The sequence below is a fragment of the Vidua macroura genome, chromosome 1 (assembly GCF_024509145.1).
Source record: "Vidua macroura isolate BioBank_ID:100142 chromosome 1, ASM2450914v1, whole genome shotgun sequence".
NCBI lineage: Eukaryota > Metazoa > Chordata > Aves > Passeriformes > Viduidae > Vidua > Vidua macroura.
The window spans coordinates 50,172,924-50,196,191 of NC_071571.1; the positions used below are offsets into that span (position 1 = coordinate 50,172,924).

The 23,268-nt window shown below is 35.5% G+C and overlaps 1 protein-coding gene across 1 annotated transcript in view; it reads right to left on the minus strand.

Annotated features, from left to right (window-relative positions):
• The window catches only part of CNTNAP2 (contactin associated protein 2), a 1,032,011-nt gene that overhangs the window by 307,781 nt on the left and 700,962 nt on the right, over positions 1-23,268 (minus strand). Inside the window, exon 12 of the mRNA XM_053975055.1 lies at positions 19,701-19,820. Within this exon, the coding sequence (XP_053831030.1) occupies positions 19,701-19,820 (120 nt within the window). The remainder of the gene's footprint in view (positions 1-19,700; positions 19,821-23,268) is intronic.

Below are 23,268 nucleotides of genomic sequence, written 5' to 3' on the forward strand. Positions count from 1 at the left end.
CATTATTTTGTTTTTAGCAGTGAAGAGGAAGTATGATTTTCTTCTAATAGAATGTCAAAAAGCCAGTAACCATAGATTCTTAATAGAATTCATAATGGTTTTCACTAAGAACAATCTAATTAGATCCAAACTGCTGATACATTTGATGCAATTATAGAGAAAATAGGTTCCCTGTAATTTAGTCTGTACATTACTCTTTGCTGAAACTGTTCCTCTCTAACAGATAGATATTATAGTAAGATTAAGTTCCTTAATTTAAGAATATTTTTTTTAAGAAAGGAAATGACCACTAGTTTCCTTAAAATGACAATAAAGTAACATAATTTATTTTGCTGAGAATACTTTTCAGTTGCAATGACTGACTCACAGTTCTGCCCACTCACTACTCCTTTTTCCAATAAAAAGTGAAGTAGGTGGCTAATAAAATAATCAATAAGTATTAGTAATGGTTCACTAATAAAAAGAGAAATGAAATTAATGGTTTCCTTGATCACCAGCTATTCAAGTGATTAAATCAAATATTAACATAAGGGATTTTTCCCACTTAATAGTCAATGTATTTCATTATGTTATGATGATATTTATCATTACAGTATTGAGTATCTTGCAGATAGTCAGTTTCTTCTGTTACTGAACTTTCCTCACTCATTTGCTTGGTGCTCAGGTAAGCAAGACTTGCTTCTCACAAACAAATTAAGCAATCTTTTGTAATGATAATTACTGATAATAAGTTTGAAAAATAAATTTCAGAAAACATAATGCTTTATTCCACAGCTATGGATATATTTTCCCCCTTTTATTTTAATCTACAGTTATATCTATTGCTATTAGAGTTTTACCTTTTTTTTTTTTTTAATTAATGGACTTATATGCTTAAGATATTATTTTATTAGGTATTTTCAAGATCAAAAAACAGTTTGATTTCTCAGGAAAGATCATCTGCTCTCTCTCTCCCTCAGTATATCTGTAGTGGGTTTTTTTGATGGATGCATTTTCCTGACCTCAAATTTGGCTGATGTATGAGAACACCTTGGTTCTTGGTTGAAGTCTTGGAGAAGATGATTTTGAGAATTCCTGAGCCTATAAAAGCCTGGAGGTGGTTCTTTACTAGACATCCTGATTTTTACCACCAACAGTGCTTTTGTCCCTTCAAATTAGATTACTACAGTATGTTCTACAATACGCTACACTACAAATCACTCAAGAAACTAGACTGGATAACCATTTAAAAGTGGACTGCCTTCTAGGGAGGACAAAAATTGGAATTGTAATCATCTCATATTATAAGGTCTGCAGTTTTATTTTCTGATAAGAGCTTACTTGGTATTGTTAAATTGTGTGGGATGGTAACACAACAGTCATTAGCAATGTGAATAAACTAAGCACCTTTTCTGCAACAGTGTTGTAGACACAAGACCTGATATACATAACTGATGTGGAAAAAATTACAGCAGGCTATATCCTCTTCTCTATCGTTTTATATTTCTCTTGGTGTGGGTTTATATATAAAAGCTCAAAACTATATATAGCAATTTAAGACTAATTCTGCTGTGGACTTCAAAGGAGCAACAGCTGAGTTTATAAACATGAAAAATATATATTCGTTTGAAGTTAATGAGTGCTTTGACAATCTTGCCTGAGATTTGCAAATGTCAATTTTGCAGTACAGTTACTTGGGTGATATGAATTGCTATCATCTTACTAATGCAGAAAAAGGGGTTAGACAGAGAAATCCAATATTCAGAAAAAAAACCAGAGTAATTGAAGAGTGTTCTTATGAACTGAATTCTATAGAAAGCAAAGTCAGTTAGTTTCTTAATCTATTTAGGTGGGAAATAGGAGCAATCCCAAAATGTTATTAAGCTATTCCTGCATTCATTTTCTATGTCTACTCATTTCATTCCTTCCTTCCATTGTTTCTTGATCGAGATAATAATAAATCTTCAAATTTAACTGAGACTCTTATATTCTTTTTTACTTACGATTGTGTCCTGTGAGGCAATACACTTCCCTTGTATTTACATAGTCTCTTTCATAACAGTTCAGGAAAGAGGAAAATTTTATTTATTTTGTGAACTTACAGTGATATTGAATGATATCATTTTCTAATAATTTATATACTTATATCCAATAGTTTATATATATATTTATATACTGTATATAATACAGTATAATTTTTATATAATTTATATATTTATATCTGATAAATTCAGATACTTTACAAAATAGAGTGGAATGAAGTGACCAAAATACAATTTTCAGGGAACCAAACGTTTCCAGAGAAGTGATAGTGAAATGGCTGTTCCAATGCAACTTGTTAGAAATTTCAAGGGACACTAGTGAAGTAGTAAGTAGAGGATGAATTGTCTGGATTACTAGAGATGATTTTGAACTATTCAATACAGATGTATATGAAAAGCTAATGACAAGAGTACCTTGAGAAACAGAATAGAGATCACTCATGCCTTTAAAGAAAAAAGACTGCAACAATAGATATTGTTATGCTGAAAAAACATTACCTGGGGGAAAAAGTTTAAATGTGATTTGGGCCCTAATGTCAAAAATTACCTCCTATGGCATGAGTTTAAAAAAATCCTCTATTGAATGGAATAATAAATAATGAGATACAGTATAGCCATATGAAGGAGGACTTGGATCATTTAAGTGCTGGTCTAACAGATGGCAATTGCAGTTCAGTTTAGATTAAGGAACATTAAAGCCAAGAACAAAGGACATAAAAGAATTAACAGTGTGATTGTTTTCAGCACGGTGAGCAGAATATGGGCAAAGGATGAAAACTTTTTTAACAGTTCGATAACTGAAGAATCAACAACTGATTCTACTTTCTGAGGAACAGTCTCATATACAAACAAGTACTATACAAATGGAAAGATCAAGTATGCCTCCTTTAAGGTATCTTTCAGTTCATTCTAGCATATCATAGGAGCATATGCACTTAAAAACCAAAATCAGCTACTGTCTGATTTTTTCTTTTGCAGAGCAACATAGCACAATCCTTTAGCTATGATCCCAAACAGGTCTTCCCAGAATCACTGAAAAAAAGTAACACAGTTAAAAAAAATATATTTCAAAGGATATACTGAAAAAAATGGCTCTTCAAAGCTTTCACTATGTTAGCTTCGACCATAAGAAACCGTTTCCTGAGCTGTTCTGGCTGACTTTCTATTCTCATGGAAAGACAGAAAGAGACTAATGCTACCACTAAAAGCTCCCCTTACCTTTCATTCCACCATCAGCTAAGTGCTTGAATCCTCACCATACTCTTCACTGATCCAACAGTTCTCTCAAGAAGAACATACTACACTCTCCTCTTTCACATCCTGCTTACCCCACTCTGTAGACAGACAGGAAAAGGAATATAGTGTGCTGAACTACCCTTTCTAATTATTGCATCAATAAACTGAATGTTAGGCAACCTTCTGAAAATCTTTCTTTTTCTTTCAAAAGGTTCCTCCAGATTGGAGAACTTACACTTCCAAGTTTTAGTGCATGTTCTTGGTAGTTTGCAATTATTTCATCATTATTCTGGATCATATTGGCCACATTTAAATTTTGGAATCCCATTTTAATTACTACATAAACCTAAACAATGCCTAATTAAATAAGAAAAACTACCATTTATACATATTTTAGTGCAAAGTCATGTTTCCTGTATTTTTTGACAACTGTGCTAAAATTTCTTTAGATACTTCAAAAAACATTGATATTGGATGGACAAGAAAGACAGTAGAATGAAGTTTATTTATGTTGCAACTGACAGAAGAATTTTGACATTTTGAAAGTCTTTATTTGTAATCTCCCAAACAAAGCATGACTTGAATTCTATACTAAACTACCATGCCATGCATTATTTTAAAAGACATTCCATGAAAATTTTTAGTACACCTGTGGTTTGATATATGGCACAGAGTGACATTAGAGAGGAGCAAAAATCAATCAGACTTCATAGTAAATTCAGCAAATTTAATAAAGTATGCTTAAAAGATTTCTCTATTCTGAATGTCATCTCATTTTGTTTCAATCTAAATTTGAGAGTAGAAGAGAAAATACATTAATTTCTAAAAATTTGTAAAAAACACAGCTTGGTCCTGAGAAAAGACAAACTTCCCATTTGCACTTACGAGTAGTAAAGTTCACAAGTATAATTCTTCTAATGGAAGACTTAAAAGTACTATAAGAATGGGGAATAAAGATCATGCTAGACCAATAAGAAACTTTTAACTTCTGGAAATTCTTAAATGTTAAGTTTTTCACGTCTTTGTAGACAAAGGATGCCTTCTCTTTCCCTCTCATCCCAGGACTACCATTAAAACATGATTAACCCATTGGAGGGGACATAATTTTCACCTGAAGGAACAGAGTGCTATTATACAAATGATTCTTTCAAGAAAATACAAATTAGCATTTTCAGAAACTCCAACTATGCTTGCAGTATCCTTTATGCATCTGTAAAGTTGCACCCTAAGTGTCATTTCGATCAAAGACAGTGCTGTGTAAAAACACTCTAAGAAAGCCCAGTGCTGCACCAGCTGCCTCACTGGCTCCCTGCTGACAGATAGCCAACAGATTCTTGCTTTCAGAAAGTTCTTTCTAACATGAGAAGAAATGAAGGAATATATCTATTTCCATAAACCTAGTTTTCCTGAATAGTCTTTTTATGATTCAATATAGAAATCACAGCATCCAGAACACATTACAGAATTTGGAGAAGAGGGTGGCATATGAGAAAATGAAGGTCCTTTTTTACTAGATCTAATATTACTTTCTTTTTCATCAAAGGCTTGCATATACTATTCCATATACTCCAAAACCACTGAGAAATATAACACCATCTATTAATAAATTCAACACATCTCATTATGTAGAAATGATAACTTTTAAATTAATAATTCTGAGATACTGAAAAATTCATGATTGCGCATAGTTGAACTTTGTAGTTCAGGTTCAACAGAATTGAATAGCTAAGCCTTTTGTTGTATCATTATCTGGAAAAAGAGGTACTAAACTGTCTCTATTCCTACTGAGATATGAAATATATGCAGAAACCAACAATTACAACAGCAAAACATTTTCTAGAGCAATGAGAAATTTGCATGGAAACATCTCTTTGCATTCACCAGCCTGATATTTAGAGGTTATGGAGAATACTACACTGGATCAGACAAATTCCACGTATGGTCAAGCTGATTCCTGCAAAAGTTGACTACCGCTTATCCATGTACTCCATCTTGCTTGGCCTGGACCTACCCTTGGCCTCTGTCAAACACTCTTTACATATACATAATCTTTTCTCTTGGTAAGTACACATGCACCTCATGTAACTTTCCTGGCAACTAAGCTGCTTGACTACATTTTATTTAGAATTTTAAATGATTTCTCCATCATAATATAAAAATGTGATGTCTGGAATAAAATAAGTACTTGTGAAGTGAAATTTTCAATAGTGATGGAAACAATTTAGCAATCAACTACTTAGGGGTCTTCAAGTGCCTGTTCTAATTATTAACTGATTTGCTATTTATTTTATTAGGTTTCCCCACATTCAACAGGTAGGAAATTTATTTCCTTGAAGAAGACAAACAAATTATATCCCCTAAATATTATGGCAGCCCTCTGAATTCCATAGGGTTCTCCAAGAATAATGAAACTACCCATAGATCAAATTAAAATAGTGACATTCAAACTGTCTATGAAGTTCCTTTTGCCCATCAGACATATATATGTACATGTGTATATTAAGTGTACACAATGGCAGATAATTCTAAATATTACCCACTACATAGGATTAAATACTTGAACCAAATGTTGAGATTTTATGAAGGCTATTGATTTTGTTACACTCTGAGGAGCTGTAGAAATCAATCTCCTTGCAGATTTCAAATGCAGGTTTTCAACTTGCATAACTGACTACACGTATTTATTTCTTCCATACTATTAGAACAATTCAAAATGCACATACACACAAAATTTTGGTGCATAATAAAACAAAAGTAGACACAAAATTTCCCCAATTAATTCAATGGGTCAAATGTTTCATTCCATGTCTCTAAAAGAGACTTCTGCATTGATTGAGAGGGGAAAGAGTAAAAGAAAAAAGGGGAGGGAAAATATCCTAATCCCCTAAAACTCCAGGTTCATGGTCCACTGGGTGAAGAACTGGCCGAAGGGCAGGGCTCAGAGGGGTGTGGTGAATGAGGCTGGATCTGGCCGGTGACCAGCGATCAGTGGTGTTCCTCAGGGCGCAATTCCAGAGCCAGTTTGTTCAATGTTTGCATCAGTGATCTGGATGCAGAAGTTGAATGCATGGTGAGTAAGTCTGTGGAGGATTCTAAACTGGGAGGTGTTGTTGACTCTTTCAGGGGACAAGAGGCCTTGTACAGGGATCTGGATAAATTGGAGTACTGTGTAATCATCCATGGCATGCAATTTGACAAGAGTAAATGCTGAGTTCTACACCTGGGATGCAGCAGCAGCAGACACAAGTCTAGGCTGGGAGAGGAGTGGCTGCAGAGAAAGGTCTGGTGGTGCTGACTGGCAGGAGGGTCAACAGGAGCCAGCAGTGTGTGCCCTGGCAGCCAGGAGGGCAAACCACATCCTGGAGTGCACCAAACATCATCAGCCAGTCAAAACAAGTGATTATCCTGCTGTACTTAGCACCAATGTGGTCTCTCCCTAAGTATTGTGTGAGGTTATGGGGCTCATAGTTTAAAAAGAGAATTATGATACTTGAATGCATTCATAGGAGGACACCAAAGCTGGGAAGAGGCTGGAATGTCCTCTGAAGAGTGACTGAGAGCACTGGGTTTGTCTGGTTTGGAGAGGAGGAGGCTGAGGGGTAACCTCACTGCTCCCTACAGCTTCCTGAGGTGGGATAGTGGTCTTCAAAGTGTCCCACCACCAGTGTCTAAAGGAGAGCACATGAGCAGTACAAGTTTTTCTGCCCGGAGACCTGTCCCTCCCTTGCTGGCCTTGCACTGCACACAGCTGCTGGGTGTCCCTTTAAAGTAATCTGGACATTCAGACAATGTGAGCATGGGGATTTGTACCTGTACATTGCTTTGGGTATAGAGATGTCAGAGGTGAAAGCAAGGCTTTTGGTTTCCTATGCATGAACTGTGCACAGAGTAGAGCACCTGGGTGGGATTCAGACACTGTTCCTTACCCAGCACTGATACATTTCCTTACAGTGGGGTCTCAATTTCTAGTGTCCAGAAAACTGTTTCAAAGTAGCTGATGTTGCAACTCAAACATTTCAGTAGAGATGAAATTTCACTATGAAGTAATCTACTGAGTACCCATTTAGTGAGTAAAATTTCACTAAACATGCAGACTGGATAGCTCAGGGAAATTTATCACAAAGGAAAAGACTTCCATCATTAATTCAAGAACAAAAACTAATCCCAGTTATTAAATATAAAACCAGCTTTCATTTGTAGCATTTTTTTAGCCCACACAAAAAGATTGGATCCCAAAAGCAAAGCCATCTATGAATATATCTGGCATTAAAATTTCAATGCTGAAATTCAGAGAACACTAAATTCAACAAAAGCAAAAGATCAAAATAAAGCTTTTAAGAATTTCCTAATAATGGAAAAATCTTTGCACTATATAGAAAAGGGGTGAATAGTCCCATTTTCTTAAAAATCTATTTTACTTCAGTCACTTGGCAGATATTCACTCAGGCATAAGAATATGTTGGAAATAAATGAAAAATAAAGATCTTTCTTTTGCCTTTTAAAAAAATGAACAAGCAAACAAAATGCCCCAAACCTAAAAAACATACCTACTTAAAAGAAATAAAACATGAAATAAACCCTGGAATTTTTTACAGAGGCAAAAGGACAGACCATTTGAGGGAACTGACTGCCTCAAGACATCCACAGGTCTGGGCCAGGATTTAGGTTTACTTTTATTATTTGCTCAAAAGCACACAGATAATACTGACAATTGCTCCACATGCAGTGTCATTCATGAATCTGAAGAAATAACTTAGAAACTATATAAAACAAAAAACATTATTGAAAAGTGAATAGGAAGAGAAACAATATTGATGTTGGTATTAAAATATTAGTTTAAATACATTTCAACCAAATGTTAGCAACTGAGTTAATAGAAGACATCTCCCAGACCTGGAACAGAAGTAATTTCAAGAGAAATTATCTTTGCTCTAGTTACACTTTCAAAAAACATTATGTGATTTGAGAATATTAAAATTTATTTCTTGAAAAAGTGTCTAGGTTTGGCACTTCACTTAAGACTAAAACCTGTAAGATTGATTAGTGACTTCTACCTAGGAAGAAGGGTGAAACAGCAGCTACTCTAATTTGATTCTTCTGTCTCTGATGTAATGAAAAATGTAGTTTGCTGGTCTCTGGCATCTGCAGTGCTTCTTTTCCACTGCAGATGCCACAAAGCTCTGCAAAGCATTTGAAAGTACAGGTTTGCAATACAGCTGGGCATTAAGTAACACAGTTTTTATATTCATCCAATAGTTGCAGCAAAAATCTGCAATGGTGTCAGGCAGAAACAAAACAACCACTCAGAGCTCCAGGACGCTGGTAAAGACTGCAAAAATGTCAGAGATCCCCTCTGAATATTAACATTAATTAAGTAGATTAGTGCCTTTTTTTTTATAGTTTTCATTTATCATATATATGTAATTTATAAGTAATTTGGTTTATGCAATGAGATAGACAAGCCATGAATATTCATGCCAGTGCACAAAGTGAGTTCATAAGTAAGTCCTTTTGCTAATAACTCTTGACGAGAAATACTTATGCATATGCCCCAGTTGTTTCTACTCTGCCTTGCAGAGATGTCAGTCACCTGAATAGTCTCAGTACACTTTTTGGTTAGCATCCAATTTGCTCGTCTGGTTGTTCATCAGATGCTCACCATACAACACAAGTAAGATGGACCATTTCAGTTTAGTTCTGTGGTAGTTACCAGAACAAAATTAGCAATAATGCATCTTCAAGTAGAAAAATTCTTCTGACAGAACTATGTCTGATCTACATCCACAAATAATACATACTCAGGCTTTGGAGAGCTAAGTCAGCTTCTATGGGATATCCATGTCTCTGTGAGAACACCAATTCCTGTCCACCAAGCCATTGATAAGAAAAAGGAAATCCAGTTGAATAGTGATGGTCCTAGGTATCCAACACAATTATTTACAACATTGCCATTTCAAATTGTTTTTTGACGGTATTTTTTCCTACTACTACTGACATGATATTAAACATATTTAATTTTTTTTTATCACTACTGACAAGCTTAATTCCACTATAGTCAGCAAACGCTCGTCTGAAAGAAAATCTACTGTGATTTCCATCTGTGATGCACAAATGCATCCCAACATGAAGATAAAAAGCTATTCTCTTTGGAGGAGTATCATCTCAAGGCTTAGGGTACTACTTTGGCAAAACCCACAAAAATAATATTAGGAGGATAATAATTTCTTCTCATCAGTATTCCTAACTTGCTTACTATTGAATGCTTCAGTGTGTGCAGAGTTAGTCTAATAAATCTCATCTAGGGTAATGGAAGATTATTACCTCAATAGCTCTCACTCAGGGAAGCATATCCTGAAACATACTAGATAAAGCCAATATTTCTAGGCCTCCTGAATAAAGGAAAACTTGGGCTTGGCAAACAGAAAAAACTCTAAAACAGGAAGCATAAAAAGCATGTTAATGCTCTTAATAATGTGAGCTCTGAACATAATAAAAATGAACTCAGACCCCTAACGTTGAAACATTTGGCTTCCAGTACAAAAGTGGAAGGAAATCCTTACACCTATCGGTTAAGACTTTCCTGACAAGAGACCTGGTTTGCAACTGCATCTTTCCATTCCAAATCTAAAAATTTTCTCTGCAAGTTCTCTGGCTGTAGATGTTCCCTACTCACTGAACAAAGTTTCACAGCTCATCTTATGGTCGTGTTGGTTGACTCTTCTGCTAAACCATATGGAATGCTAGCGTTAGTTTGTTCTTAAGTTGTATCTTGTTTATTTCAACCATTCTTCACTTTCTGGTGCTGTGGAGAAAGGGATAATCTCAATAGGTTGCAACCAAGTCTGGTTCTTCCAGGAAAATTCCTCTTTAGTTTTAATGGATCTAAGTGGTCTCTTCATAACATTTTCTGATTGACTACCATGTTTTCAGAGGAAGTGCTACTTTCTGTGGCCTTGAAGCTAAAAAAAGGCCAGTTTCCAGATGATATCAGATTTAAGTAATTTTTGCCCTCGTTGCTATCCCCTTTCAGTCTTTTTCCCACCATGTGGAAGAGGTGGAGGGGAAATTACAGCATACTTCTGGTGCTGCCCTAAAATGTGTACTGAGTGCCCATACTCAAAATTAATAAAAAATATTGTCTTTAGGTTCACACTACAGTTACTGTGCTCTTTTGTAGAAAAGCACTAAGACTAATTTAAGGTGATAAAATTCAAACATGTAAATAATCTTGTAGTCTTCTAGGAGCGTTCAAAGGTAGCCTTCACACAAAAACTTCATAACACTGTACATTCACATTCTTACATAATCTATACTAATTCACTTATTAGGAAGTCCTGGGAGTGAGACATGGGAGAATGATTCTGTACATCACCTGCCTGCCTGGGGAAACTGCATCAGCAGTACATTCCCTAGATGTGTAAGTACAGATCAAAATGGATATCTTCTGCAGCTTATTCATTGCCCAAATAATTTCTTTTTATAAGTTGTCTTTCAGAGCATAAAAGAAAGCCTGAGGTTTTTTTAATAGCAATAGTGACAATACAGCTTACCTGCCCTTCTAGGCAAATTTATTTAGAGAATTACACAACAAGGTGGCAGCACTGCACCCGAATGCTGGTTGGAAAGTCTAGAGTAGAATGAATCTCTTTTCACTCCTAGAAATTACCTGTAATTTTTTCATCACTTGACTATCTGTTTCAGAAATAAGTGAACGTGATATACCATTTGTGGTCTGAACAGGACTTTAGATATTTCCTGTCCTAACTACTCTGCTCTTTGAACATTTAGCTACATTGGTCAGGTTTCAGAGAAATTATCAATAAGAACAATACTCTGCACAGATAAATGGTGTTCTTCCTAGTCCCACAGTCAACAAGACAAGGCAGTAGTATTGATGCCTCGTGAAGGCTGTCCTGGAACAGAGTCTAGATGGAGTTAAAGAATAAAGTACGTATTTATTAAAAGGCCTCAATGGATACACCTTGGGCAGTACAAGAGTCCAGTCAGAGCTACACCCAAGATGAGCCCAAAATGGTCACAAAATGGATGACTGGTCACGAGGTCTCTCACATTTATAAGTTCTGGTCCATTAGCATATTAGCGTTAACTGTCCAATTACAGCTTTAGGTTATGAAGTCCCATCCTTGTTTTTCTCTCTTCGCTCCGCCATTGTTTATGCTCTTGGCCCTGAGATTTGGATCATTTGTCCTTGGGTCCCCAGCTAGAGAAGGAATTGTTTTGTCTACCTACTCTGTGACAAGAGCTTACTATCCCCTAATATGAAGCTCAGAACTACACACTAAAGCAGTACAGAATCTGAAAAATATAAAAGCCAAAACCTGAGGCATCAGTAGCAGTCAATAAAAAGTAGCCCTGGATAGGATTTGATGAGAAGATGTTCTTTGCACTGTTGATTAAGGACAAGGAAGCAGTAAGGGAGAAGCACATATGGAAAAGCATTTCTGTATATCACAAGTCCCACATGAACTTAGTGACTCACACCTTCCAGGCTTTGAGGCAGTACACCTAAAAGCCCATAGAAGCATAGAGCAGCTTTCCTAGTAATATAGGGAGTACGCAAAAACACACACATCACATCATCTGTACCCCTCCCCACCAAAACAACAGAAAAACTCTGAGAAAATATTATCATCACAATAAAATAAAGTTTGTAAAATACCACCACCAGCTCCCACTATTTCAGGGGTAATTTAACTGTCTAGCCTTAACTTGACCTTAATTTTCTGACCAAAAGCAATAATAAAAGTTCTACAGAAAATACAAATTTTGTTTGACCTTTCAATAATATTCTCTACAGGAGCAATTTTCTAGGGATAACTGAAGCATATCACTGGCCTGAAGCAGCTTGTGCCAAGTTCCCTACATCCCCAGTAGGGAACAAGTGTGTGGGAGTGAATCCAGAGCTAAATATTTGCTTCTAACATTCACAGTAACAGTTTGAGGTAGATGGTACTGCTCATCATTTTATTTCCAACCATCCCTTTTTTCGACTCCCCCAGTTATGGACGTATTTCTTGAAATATAAGCTTGTGGGGTCCTTCAATGCAGAGAATTCTTAAAAGGATTGTTGTATTTTAATTTCTGAGAGCTTGGTTTCCAACAAATGAGGAATAATTTCTGGTTGCAGGTGATGTGAGGATTTTTTGCTTCTCCTAGACCAAATAATTCAGCAAAATAAAGACTCTGCTTTATTTTCAACTAAGTCTTCTGTGTCACTCCCAAAAGACAACTTGTTCTCGTGCTTTGAGGTCATGATACATTTAGTCATCTTATGCCTGATGTATGAATGTTTACTCTAACTAGGACCATCTGAAATGCATTAAGATGATGAAATTACATGACATACTTTTATTCATGTATATTTTTATATGATGCTTCAGAGTTTGAAGTGGGGCAGAAAAGAAAAGGAAGAATTACAGGAATGTAGTCAGACAGCCAGAAATGTTTCTATTACTTGGTGACTTAAGAAGCCACCTTGAGTGTCAGTGATAAAGCTTGTTCTCTTCTGAAACAGAGCAAATCAAGAACTTTGTCCTGGAGGCAGACTTCACATTATATTTTTTGTTTTATGGTTTAGATATTTTCTGTGCAGTTGTAAACCGGGATAGCTTTTCTCTTTCTACACATGCAAGGGTGAGTGCAGAAAATATCTAGAGATATTCCAACATTATTTAGGATCATGCAAATTTAACATGATTTACTCAAACCCTAAATTCATGACATCACATTTTCATTATTACACATTTTTCTTAATGAAGTCACCAAGTGTTCATTCACAACCTTTCCCCTCCTCTACCTCCAAAAGTTATGATTTTATATTATGAGGAGCCCTGAGATTATTAGAACCTTCATCTCTGTGTGGAGGCTGTTTCTATGGCAGTGTATGTTTAAGTGGTAAATGTTATAAAAGGTAAGTAAACAAAACCCCTCGCAATCCTATGGCCCTTCATACCAGGCTGTAGTCCTTTACTCTTCTATTCTTAAAAGCCTGACAATATGACAAACTTGACATACTGTCACAGGACACAGAAATAGACCGCTTTCACTCATTCCTCATTCCTCATCTAGATAGTGGCTTTAACCAGTCAAGCTCAAATAACTGCCAGGCACAAGGGCGCCTAACAATATCACTTTTAAGTGATAACCTGAGGCACACCCAACAAACCAAACAGAAAAACATCCTGATTTATTTCACAGGGACCCCAGACAGCAAGCTGCATCTAATCAAGATGAGTCCAGGTAAAGGCTAATAATTACAGTCTGTCAACTGATTGAGGCTGAGTGAAAAGTTGTATCCAGATGGAAAAACAACCATGATCATTTTTGTAGCAAGTCAGTACTATGTTCCACAGCAAGGGGGAAAAATACTCTAGTCAAATTTGTTGAGATACATTAAAGTACCACAACAAGCAAGAAAGCCAAACTTGACATAAATTAAAAATAACAACAACAAGAAAAGCTGATTAAAAATGAAAATATGTACCCATGAAACCTAGAATAAAAAGGACATGCCTTGTAAATAAGAGCAGATGAAAATATAATCAGTGAACTAAAGCTGAGATCCAGGATGCTTCAGTCAACTTGGCAGGCAAAGATGTAAACATAGTCTGCTCTGTTTCCAGGTTTCTCACGGGTCTATTTTACTCTGATGCTTGGAAGATGAACTCACCTTAGGAAGAAAGTGCCATCAGAGTTGCTGCTCTAGACATGATGCCGTGATGTTTCAATTACTATTTTCTTCTTTCTTTTTTTACAGAGAATCCAGCATGACAATCTAAAACAGTGTCCTAAATACATTGATACTTCTCCCTTTTTTTTTTTTTTTTTTTTTTTTTTTTTTTTTTTTTTTTTTTTTTGTTATGTTTTTTTCTGCTCTTATTTAATCTGCAAGGAAACAAGCTTGGATACCCTGCAACAACAGTCCCAATTCATTTCAAATATTTGTTTCTCTTTTTACCTCTCAGATGTAATTTTAACTTGCAAAAATGACTGACAGACTATTAAAAAAGCCTCCCAAAACCCCTCTACAATGGAAAGAAAAGTGTATGAGATGCTGTTATAAATAAAATCTTCATTTCATATGTAAGAATTGAGACAATGAAGCAATTTTTCTTCCTCTATTTTAGGCAAGGGACTCAAATATTATTACTGAAAGCTTTCTGCAATGAGATTACACTAGGTAAGGTCTCTAAGGTCTCTATAATTTAACAACTTGCCCAATGACAAATTTTGGTTTTTTTGCCTTTAAATATGTATCAATTAATTCTATTCTAGTTAACAACTAAAAAATATTACCTTCTTCCCTAAATCTTTACTTTATTGAATTAAATTGAATTAAATTGCTCAACTTTTCATTATATATATATATATATATATATATATATGTATGCATGAAGAAAAGTTCTGGTACCTTGGAAGTTCAGTAATGCAGTTCTCAGGAAAAAATTCTCATATGAGAGAACTGTTATATGGATATGAGCAATAGAATCAAACATTTACTACTTCTAGGGCACTTTTCTTTAGGATGTAGTGATGGCACATTTATATTCATGCCATATGTTTCTACATATTTCATATTATAAAACACTCCATTGACCCACTTTACAGAGAGAAGAGAGAAAAGTCACAGGATACAACAGTTGTGGTTGTTTAATGTCTGCTCACAAAGTCATTGCAGTAATTATCACATGTGTCACTTCTGTTAAAAAAAACGAAGAGAGAAAAGGGAAGGAGGAGAGTGGGTAAAGAAGTCACCTCGTACATTTGACCTTAATGAGGCAGGCTATGAATACTCATAATGATTTCTCAAACTGTTTGGAGATGAGCAGCTTGAGGCAAATGAATTGTACTAGAAAGGAGATAGGCTAAGTACCACTCAAATGGAGCCATTATGCTTGCAGCTATTTGGATCCTGAAATGAGATAAAAGCTGCATCATGGAGGCATAAAGACTTCAGGACCAATAGAAAGAATTAACTGACATATCTTCTGGTAAAATACATTATGAAACCTTTCTGTTCTACTGTGCATCAGTAGTCTAAGTGATGAACCACTAGAAACAGCAGGCTATGATTTTCCTCTCCTCAGCTTAAAGCCTCAAGCAACTACAATAGTAGAGGCTGATCTGCCTCTCCTGCTGACATCCCTTACAGCCATTAGGATAAATAACTCGGCCCTTATGGTCCCTTTACATTGTTCCTCTACTTATTCCTCATGCTAAAAATCCTTGCAGGACAAATACACAAAGTAAGATCTTCATAATCTTACTCGTCTGGCACTTTCCCCCCATCCTCCTTGTACCAAACAGAGAAAAAGACAAACATTAAACATGGGGAGTAATCAATTTATTTATTGTGTCTTTTTCAATGGGACTAAAACGAAATCTGTCAGAGGAAAAGGAACCAGGCCTAGAGATGCAGAGCATGGAATGAAGCTGCAATATACTCAAATTTTGCACAAAAAAATTTAGGCTATTAAGATATTCTAACAAATACCTTAAAACAGCGATTCTTTCCACTACAGCTGCTACTCTAATGACAATTAAGGAAAAACAGGAAAGGTCAAACTGGATACTGAAAGACCAACCCTCCAACTTTGGAAAAAAACAGTTTGAATACAGAGTCTAACTTTGCCTTGTGGACCTGCCTCTGAAAGAGGGTAAGATGACAGAGCTTTGCAAGAGTTCCCTGTTCCCACAAAAAAGGCTAAACTGAAAAGCAGTCTAATGGTTAAACATTGTGCCACAACACAGCATCAAGGAATACTTTTTCCATAAGTGCCTTAATTTGAAAAATTCCAACTTTCTACCTCTAAACATTTCCAATACTGGTTTTCAAAAAAAAAAAAAAAGAAAAAAGAAAGGCAAAGGAAAAAAAAATTTCCTAAAATTTACATCGTTCATACAGACAACCATTTGCAGAACTGCATAACATGAATAGCAATGCCCTAGATTTTGAAAAGCTGTTTTATTGCACCAGAAATAGATAGTTTGAATGTAATATCTCAGACATCTTCATTCCATTATGAGGACATAAAATATAAATGCTTGGTTCCTCTTCACTATCAGAACACAGCTCTGAGTACAACCTTTATTTGGAGAAGACAAGGACAAGAGAATTGGAAGAATTGGAGAATTGGGGATTTCTTTGAAAATAGAGTTATTTGTAGAGACCATGAACTGCTGTGGGGAGCACATCCAATTACATATTTCTGACTTTGACTGCACTATTGAATCACTAGCACATCTTAGAAACCGGAACAATTCTTAGTTACCACAGCAACATTTGTGAAGGGGGCGGTCTTGTCATGACACTCGCCAGTTTACTAAATTAAGACACACTAAATTTGGATATGGATTATGCCCAGAAATATGCCCAGACAGCTGTCTTCTTCACCATAATTTTCTCTCTCTTTTTTCTTTTTAATATTGTTTGTCACATTGGGTACACTAATGCTTTCTGACTATAGACTCTGTAGAAGAAATGCTGATATAAGGATGAAATTATGAATTTTGTGGCTCCATATTTGTGATACAGTATATTAAAAGGCTAAAGACATAATTTTGCAACAAACAATTTCAGTGGCTTTTCAGGATATTATCCTTGCCCCAGAAGGCTTACAGTCAAGTGAGACTGAAGCCTACTATCCAACATTTTGTTCTAGTAAAACTATACTACAGTAATTGTGGAAGTAGTACATGGCTGTTAAACCACCTTGTTTTGCAAAGATTGATATTCACTTTGCCAACTTTGTGGACTTGCTTTGTCAAGGAATGGAACTAGCAAGAAGCACTTCATATTTTTAGTCATTAAGATGTTTTCTACTTGCTAGTTTCACCTGAATGAAAGAAGGCGAATTCGTGTCTTGTGTAATAATTTAATATAGAGATGTTTGTTTGACATAGCGGAAGAATAGGAACACTTAGATTTGACTCTCAGACTAGAGAAGAAAATATAGTTAAGAATCTCTATCAAAATTAATTTTCACTACCATGTCATATTATTTTTATTCATTTAGTATACTCCACATACCAATCACTATAGCTTAATTTATGGGTTGCTTAGCTTTATATTCACAAAAAAATGTTTAATTGTAATTCAGATAGTTAAAGTTTTTTTCAAACATAGTTCTAGCAATACCATAGACCTGCATGCGGTTTAGTATCCCCCAAGCGGGATACTAAATTTTTTTGAGAATTCTGCTTGGATTCTTGCATGCTTTAGTGCTCTCTTATATGACAAGATATGTATCATTGCTACAGAGTTCTACAGAACTATGTTCCTGATGAAGCAAAGTACTCAAGTAACCTCCTTCCCTACACTAGGTATGTGTGCTGCTGATAATACCCTATATAGATTCACAAAAAGATTTAGGGTGTTGTGCTAAAATTGTAGCTCTTTGCCCTCCAGCCTTAGTGCCTCAGATGACCACTAATCAAAAGAAAACAAAAACTGTGACAGCTGCAATGTATAGGCACTACACAGGTGATGAGCTTTACTCTGCTGGGAACAACTGTCAGTTTTAGAAGCACAGTTTAAAATTACTTTCCATCAATTTTCACATATCTCTTGCAGTCATTTGCATTGTAATGAAGAAATAGTTGCTTGAGGTTTTTTTTAAACTGCAGTGTTTATATGGATATTAGTGCAAATTGCCTTTTTCTTGTAGCAAAGAGCTGCTGATGAGAGTGATACAGTTAAAACAGAAAACTGCATTTTTCCACAGCATGCTTCATATCCAAGTGAATTAAATCATGTATCCTAATGCTCATGATCTCCTTGCACTGGTTAGGAAAAGGTCACATTTGTATACTCTGAAACTGTTTTGTAGATGAGAAACATTAGTAAAATGAAATTATTATTTTAATTCTCCTTTTTTTCTTTTTCCCCAGTGCTGAAGAAGCTGCTAGGACCTTCTGTTGTATTTTTATATTTAACATGAATGAGCAATGCTGCAGTACTGGATGAGTGTACTTTTCTATGCCCAACCCCACTAGGGCGGCATATTTTTAATTTACAAATTTACCCTTGAAGAGTAACCAAAAGCTATAGCTAGCACTGAACACAGCAGTTCTGAATAGCAGAAATCTCTTAAATGACAGCATTCTTGGTCTTGTTTCCTGCAGTGCATGCCTGATTAGCTACTGATGCTGTTCAAGGTGCTAGTTACGATTTAAAAAGCTCTACATGGCTCAGGATCTGAAAGAGGGCCTTTACATCTGTGTCTCAGGACAGATGGCTTGGCCTATCTCTCCAGTCCAAATGGGATTGACAGCACTTCCAGATCTTAGATGAGGCTCCTTTCTTGGTATGCATTAATTAGACAAATACAGACATTAACAGCAACATGGAACAGCGGTATTCTCCTGTTCTCCAAAAGGCTATCTTCCCATGAGCACCTGATCTGGGGCTTGCTGCATGTGCCATGCATCCCTCCCCATCTCTCCCATTCCAGTTGGATAAAACCAATCCCACAGCCCCAGATTTCTGCTGCAGGTTTCTAAAAAGTCAGAGACAGTGTTTCAACCTATGACTGCCTTCACCTTCATGTTGCTGATGATGGAATCTGAGGACTCAGACATACCCCAGATTTCCAATGCAAACATTCTGAAATTCTAATTTTTTAGGCAGTGGGGAAAGTGAGAGCACATGTTTGTTTTATCAGCTATCCAATATTTCATATCAGAAAAAGTCCTGAGACAACTGATATGCATTAACAGAACAAAGAAATAATATATTCTCAGTACAGAAAATTGTCCAGTTTTTCATGATCATATTTTCCAGCCTCATCATGGCAACACAGATGACTAAGATTAGATACTTTTGGGGAGAATACAAAACTAGTCTTAAAAGCATGAAACAATACACACAACAAAATCAAAATAAATCAATGTAGCTATATAAATATTATCTCCAGAGTTTAACTGGTGTTAGAAGGATCTAGTGTAGAAGACAAAACAGACAATAAAGAAAACTCTAACGTTTTGCTTCTTTGGAAATTGATTTCTATTCCCTGCATGCAGTGGTAAACTGCCTTCTACAACACCCTATGAACAACAGAAACTACTGAACTCCACTGGGTTGATATACAACAGTTTTGGTAAATATGTATCTATCCACTTTTTCCTTGTGTATCTTTTACAATTTTTTTTAAATGATGCAGCACTGAGGATACAAAGACCTATTAAGCCTAACAGGTGCAATTCAAAAAGCTTATTAAATGCAGTAACTACTGCCTTGCTCAGTCTATCATGAATAGTGACTGCAGATCTGAATATCCCTGATGAAAAGCTCTTAGTAATTATTTTTCTTTTAACAAGAAATATGAAATATGAACACCCTCTTTCTCCTAACTACATTTTAAAAGACCCCAAAAAACAAATCCCCCCTTCAACCTACTTAATTATTAAATAGAATGCAGTTACCTGTCATGTTGCAGTAAACTTTCAAAGGTCCCAGTGTCCCACTGCCATCTGGATCTATCCAGTAGTAATTTGAAGTTTTGCCCAAGTGTTTGTATGCTTCACAAGAGAGTTCATAAATAGCTGAAATGAAATAAAACAGACCAATAAGTATAGTTTTAACCTGGGGGAAAAAATTCTTAAGACAATTAATGGATCCTGTTTATATACAAAGAATTCTACCTCTTACATTAAAGCAATATCACTGAGGTTCACAGAAAACAAAGTATCTTTCCAAAATTATAGAAGTGATTAAAAACTTGCAGGACATAATTTCTGCTTTTTTAATGTGAGGAAAAGCCAGAATAGGAAGACAATTTTAACAACTTGAGGAGAGAGAGGAAAAATAATACTTTTTCAATAGTATATTTAAACTGTTTTTAACAATATAGTTCATAACTTTGCTTATATTACTTCTACTGATACAACATACTTCTACCCTTAAGCTTTTTTTCAAGAGATACTAAAAGAGCTTATGAGTTTCTTTCCTGTACATTTTTTAATTGTTCATGTTTTATTACTCAGAATAACTCAGAATAACACAGAGTTTCAAAATTGTGAAATTTCTCCCTACCTACAATACCTGTCTCTACACAGCTATGCAGTTACTCTATTAAATACATACAGAACTAATTCTCTGGCCCAGCAAGGTCTGAAATGTCACAGTATTTGCTGGAATAAGTTTGATTTAGTAGAGACATTTGTTTCAGTTTTTCCTTGAATACTGCTTTCTATTTCAAGTCATAAAATTGTTTGTCAAAATGTATGATGAATAGCTGAGACATAATAAGAAGCATTGTAAATAGAATCTTTTCTAGTAATTCCCATATTTTCTCACAAATGTAGAGTTTTTACAAAATTATGTGCATTAAATATGAAGAAATCATTTTATGCTAAGAAAAAGTAAAACTGATAATTTATAGAAATTGTTGTGTGTGTGGATATGCATAAAAATGGTGGATTACATAGATATTTTCCTATACAATTCTTTAAAAATGAATGTGTAATGCTGCTTTGTTTTTAAGGACCATATGGCACAGCTTTTTTGTTTGGAATCAATCAATCAGCTGCTAAAAGAAATGAAATGTTTGTTTAACCAGACTTCATATCCACTCTAAAAATTCATCTAATTTGTTGGCAATTCTTGCAAGCAATCTCTTTGCTAGGACTGGCTTAATTTCAAATGTCCATAAGGACGAGCTGTTTTGCTGGGCTCTGATGATGATGAGTGTCTGGTCACACATGCACATTTAAAAGCCTCTAACCAAATATCAAGACATGGGAAGGAAAGTGGACTTAAAAAAAAATACCAAATGTTGATGTGGCACGAATGCAAGGCTAAAGGCTGTTATCTATCTACAACCTCCTTGTGGTGCTACAAGAGGAGGAATTTCCTGGAAAGTTTTATGTGCTCATTAGAGGATATAAAGTAAATTTTATACAAGTAGATGACATTTAAATTAAATTGTAAGACAATTCAAGCCATTTCTCATTTCTCCACAAACAAAGGTCAACATATTCGTCCATTATCAAGGAGACTCTGTGTCTGTTTTCAGGCACTTCATGCAGAATTCATAAGAGATTCATAACTTATTTTGTTCAAAAGTGTTTCCCTCACTTTCTACGCACTATCTAAAAAATGTCATAAGATACTAACTCAGTCAATGTATAACTGTTGTGATATTGACAGGCAAATTTTAATGGATGCACTCCAAGTCATGTCAAGAAGATATGAAATATTGTTTGTGATCTTAATGAAGTTTTGTTTTTTCATTTTCTAAACTCTTTCAAAAAATCAGGGGAGCTTTGTCTCTGTAGTAACCAGACCTTTATGTTATCCAAGTTTGCTGCTTTTGAGCACACAGGCCAAGTTTTGTACAGAGATACTGCTACAACTCAGAAAACAACACTAAAGAGTTTTACATGGAAGTCAAATGTTTTTTATAGAAAATTAAGGGGTTTAGATATAACACCCTTCTTTCTGTTCTTCTAGAATGGGAGAAATAGAAAGTGGTGTGTAGGTGCTAGTTTTATAGCACCGAAAAGGCTACTTTTTAATAAGTCAGCTTTGTTAAACTTCAACGTTATGTTGAACACTAACTAATAAAAATTAAGATTTTTCTTCAAATTAAGGCAAAATAATGGGTTATTTTAAACAATTTCAACTTGTGAAAAGTGTTAGGAGTGTGGGATAGTTTTCTGGGAGGTATTATGCGTATGTATAGAATCCTAAAATTAAGGTTGGAAAAGACCTTTAAGATCATCATGTCCAACCATCAACCTATCACTGCCACTATGCTCACTACTAAACCATGTCCTCAAAGTGCTGAATCTACAGGTTTCGTTGAAGAGTTGCAGGGATGATGACTTCACCACTTCCCTGGCAGTATGTTCCAATGCTTTACAACCCTTTCTGTGCCTCTAAACCCCTCTGGCACAATTTGAGACCATTTATGTAGATGCATAAAGATCTTAAAAATGGGAATTAAAAAAAAATGTAAAGGTAGGCACCGGAGTGTTAACAAAAATCACTTCCCAGACACATAGGAACAAAATGAAGGGACAAGTGAATTCCACATGCTGACAAAATAACCAGTAATTAAAGGTGCAATAGGAAACAGCAATCATGTTCCAGTGTATGAAGAAAATTGATGACAGAAAGAGATATTATTGTTGACTTGGGATGGCAAAGGGTAGCCACTTTAAAAGAAAATAAAAGAAAAAGAATAAAGAAAAGAACAACAGCAGCAAACATCAGGCAGAAGGCAACTCTGAAGTAAAGGAAAGTAAGACATGACACCAAGATGTCCAAGTGGATGATGACATAGAAAGGGAGACAGCACAGGATCATTTTATCAGCCACTACTTTATGTAAATGTTACACAAAAAGATCAGTAGTGTGTAAGACAGAGAGCAGGTGAAACTAGAAATTAGGAAACTCAAAGAAAACCTAGAGAAGATGAAAAGACAAACATTTAAGGAATGCTGATTTAGAAGTCACCCAAGTACACTAAAATAGAGAAGAAAATGAACACAGAACACAAGGAAGAGACCATGGCAGAATCAAAACTGCTTAAATGAGAAAACTGGTAAAGGTTACAATAAAAAAGAAAAAAACCTAACTGAACTAAGAAAAGGCAAGAAAGCAGAATGAAAGACTTGGATATAAAGTTTACAGTGTTATCACATGTGAATGAGGAGAAATGGTTGCATATATCTACATACAGAGGAGGCAGAGAGAGAGAGGGAAGGGCTTTGTAGTGCTGATTCCATCTGGAAGATAGGAAAGAAAAATAAACAAACAAAAAAAGTGGTAGAACTGAGGACACAAGGGTAGCAGATTTTTGGTTTTCAAGCCAGTAGAAGTGAAATGCCAAAAAAGTATATTTGCTTTCTTGGTACCTGGTTCAAATACACAACATATGTATTCTTAAGGGACTTCAGAATAGTAGTGAACCTCAAAATCTGCCAAGCTGAATGTAAAACTCACAGGCACCCTGATGTCCAGAAAAGCTATTTCTAACATAATAAA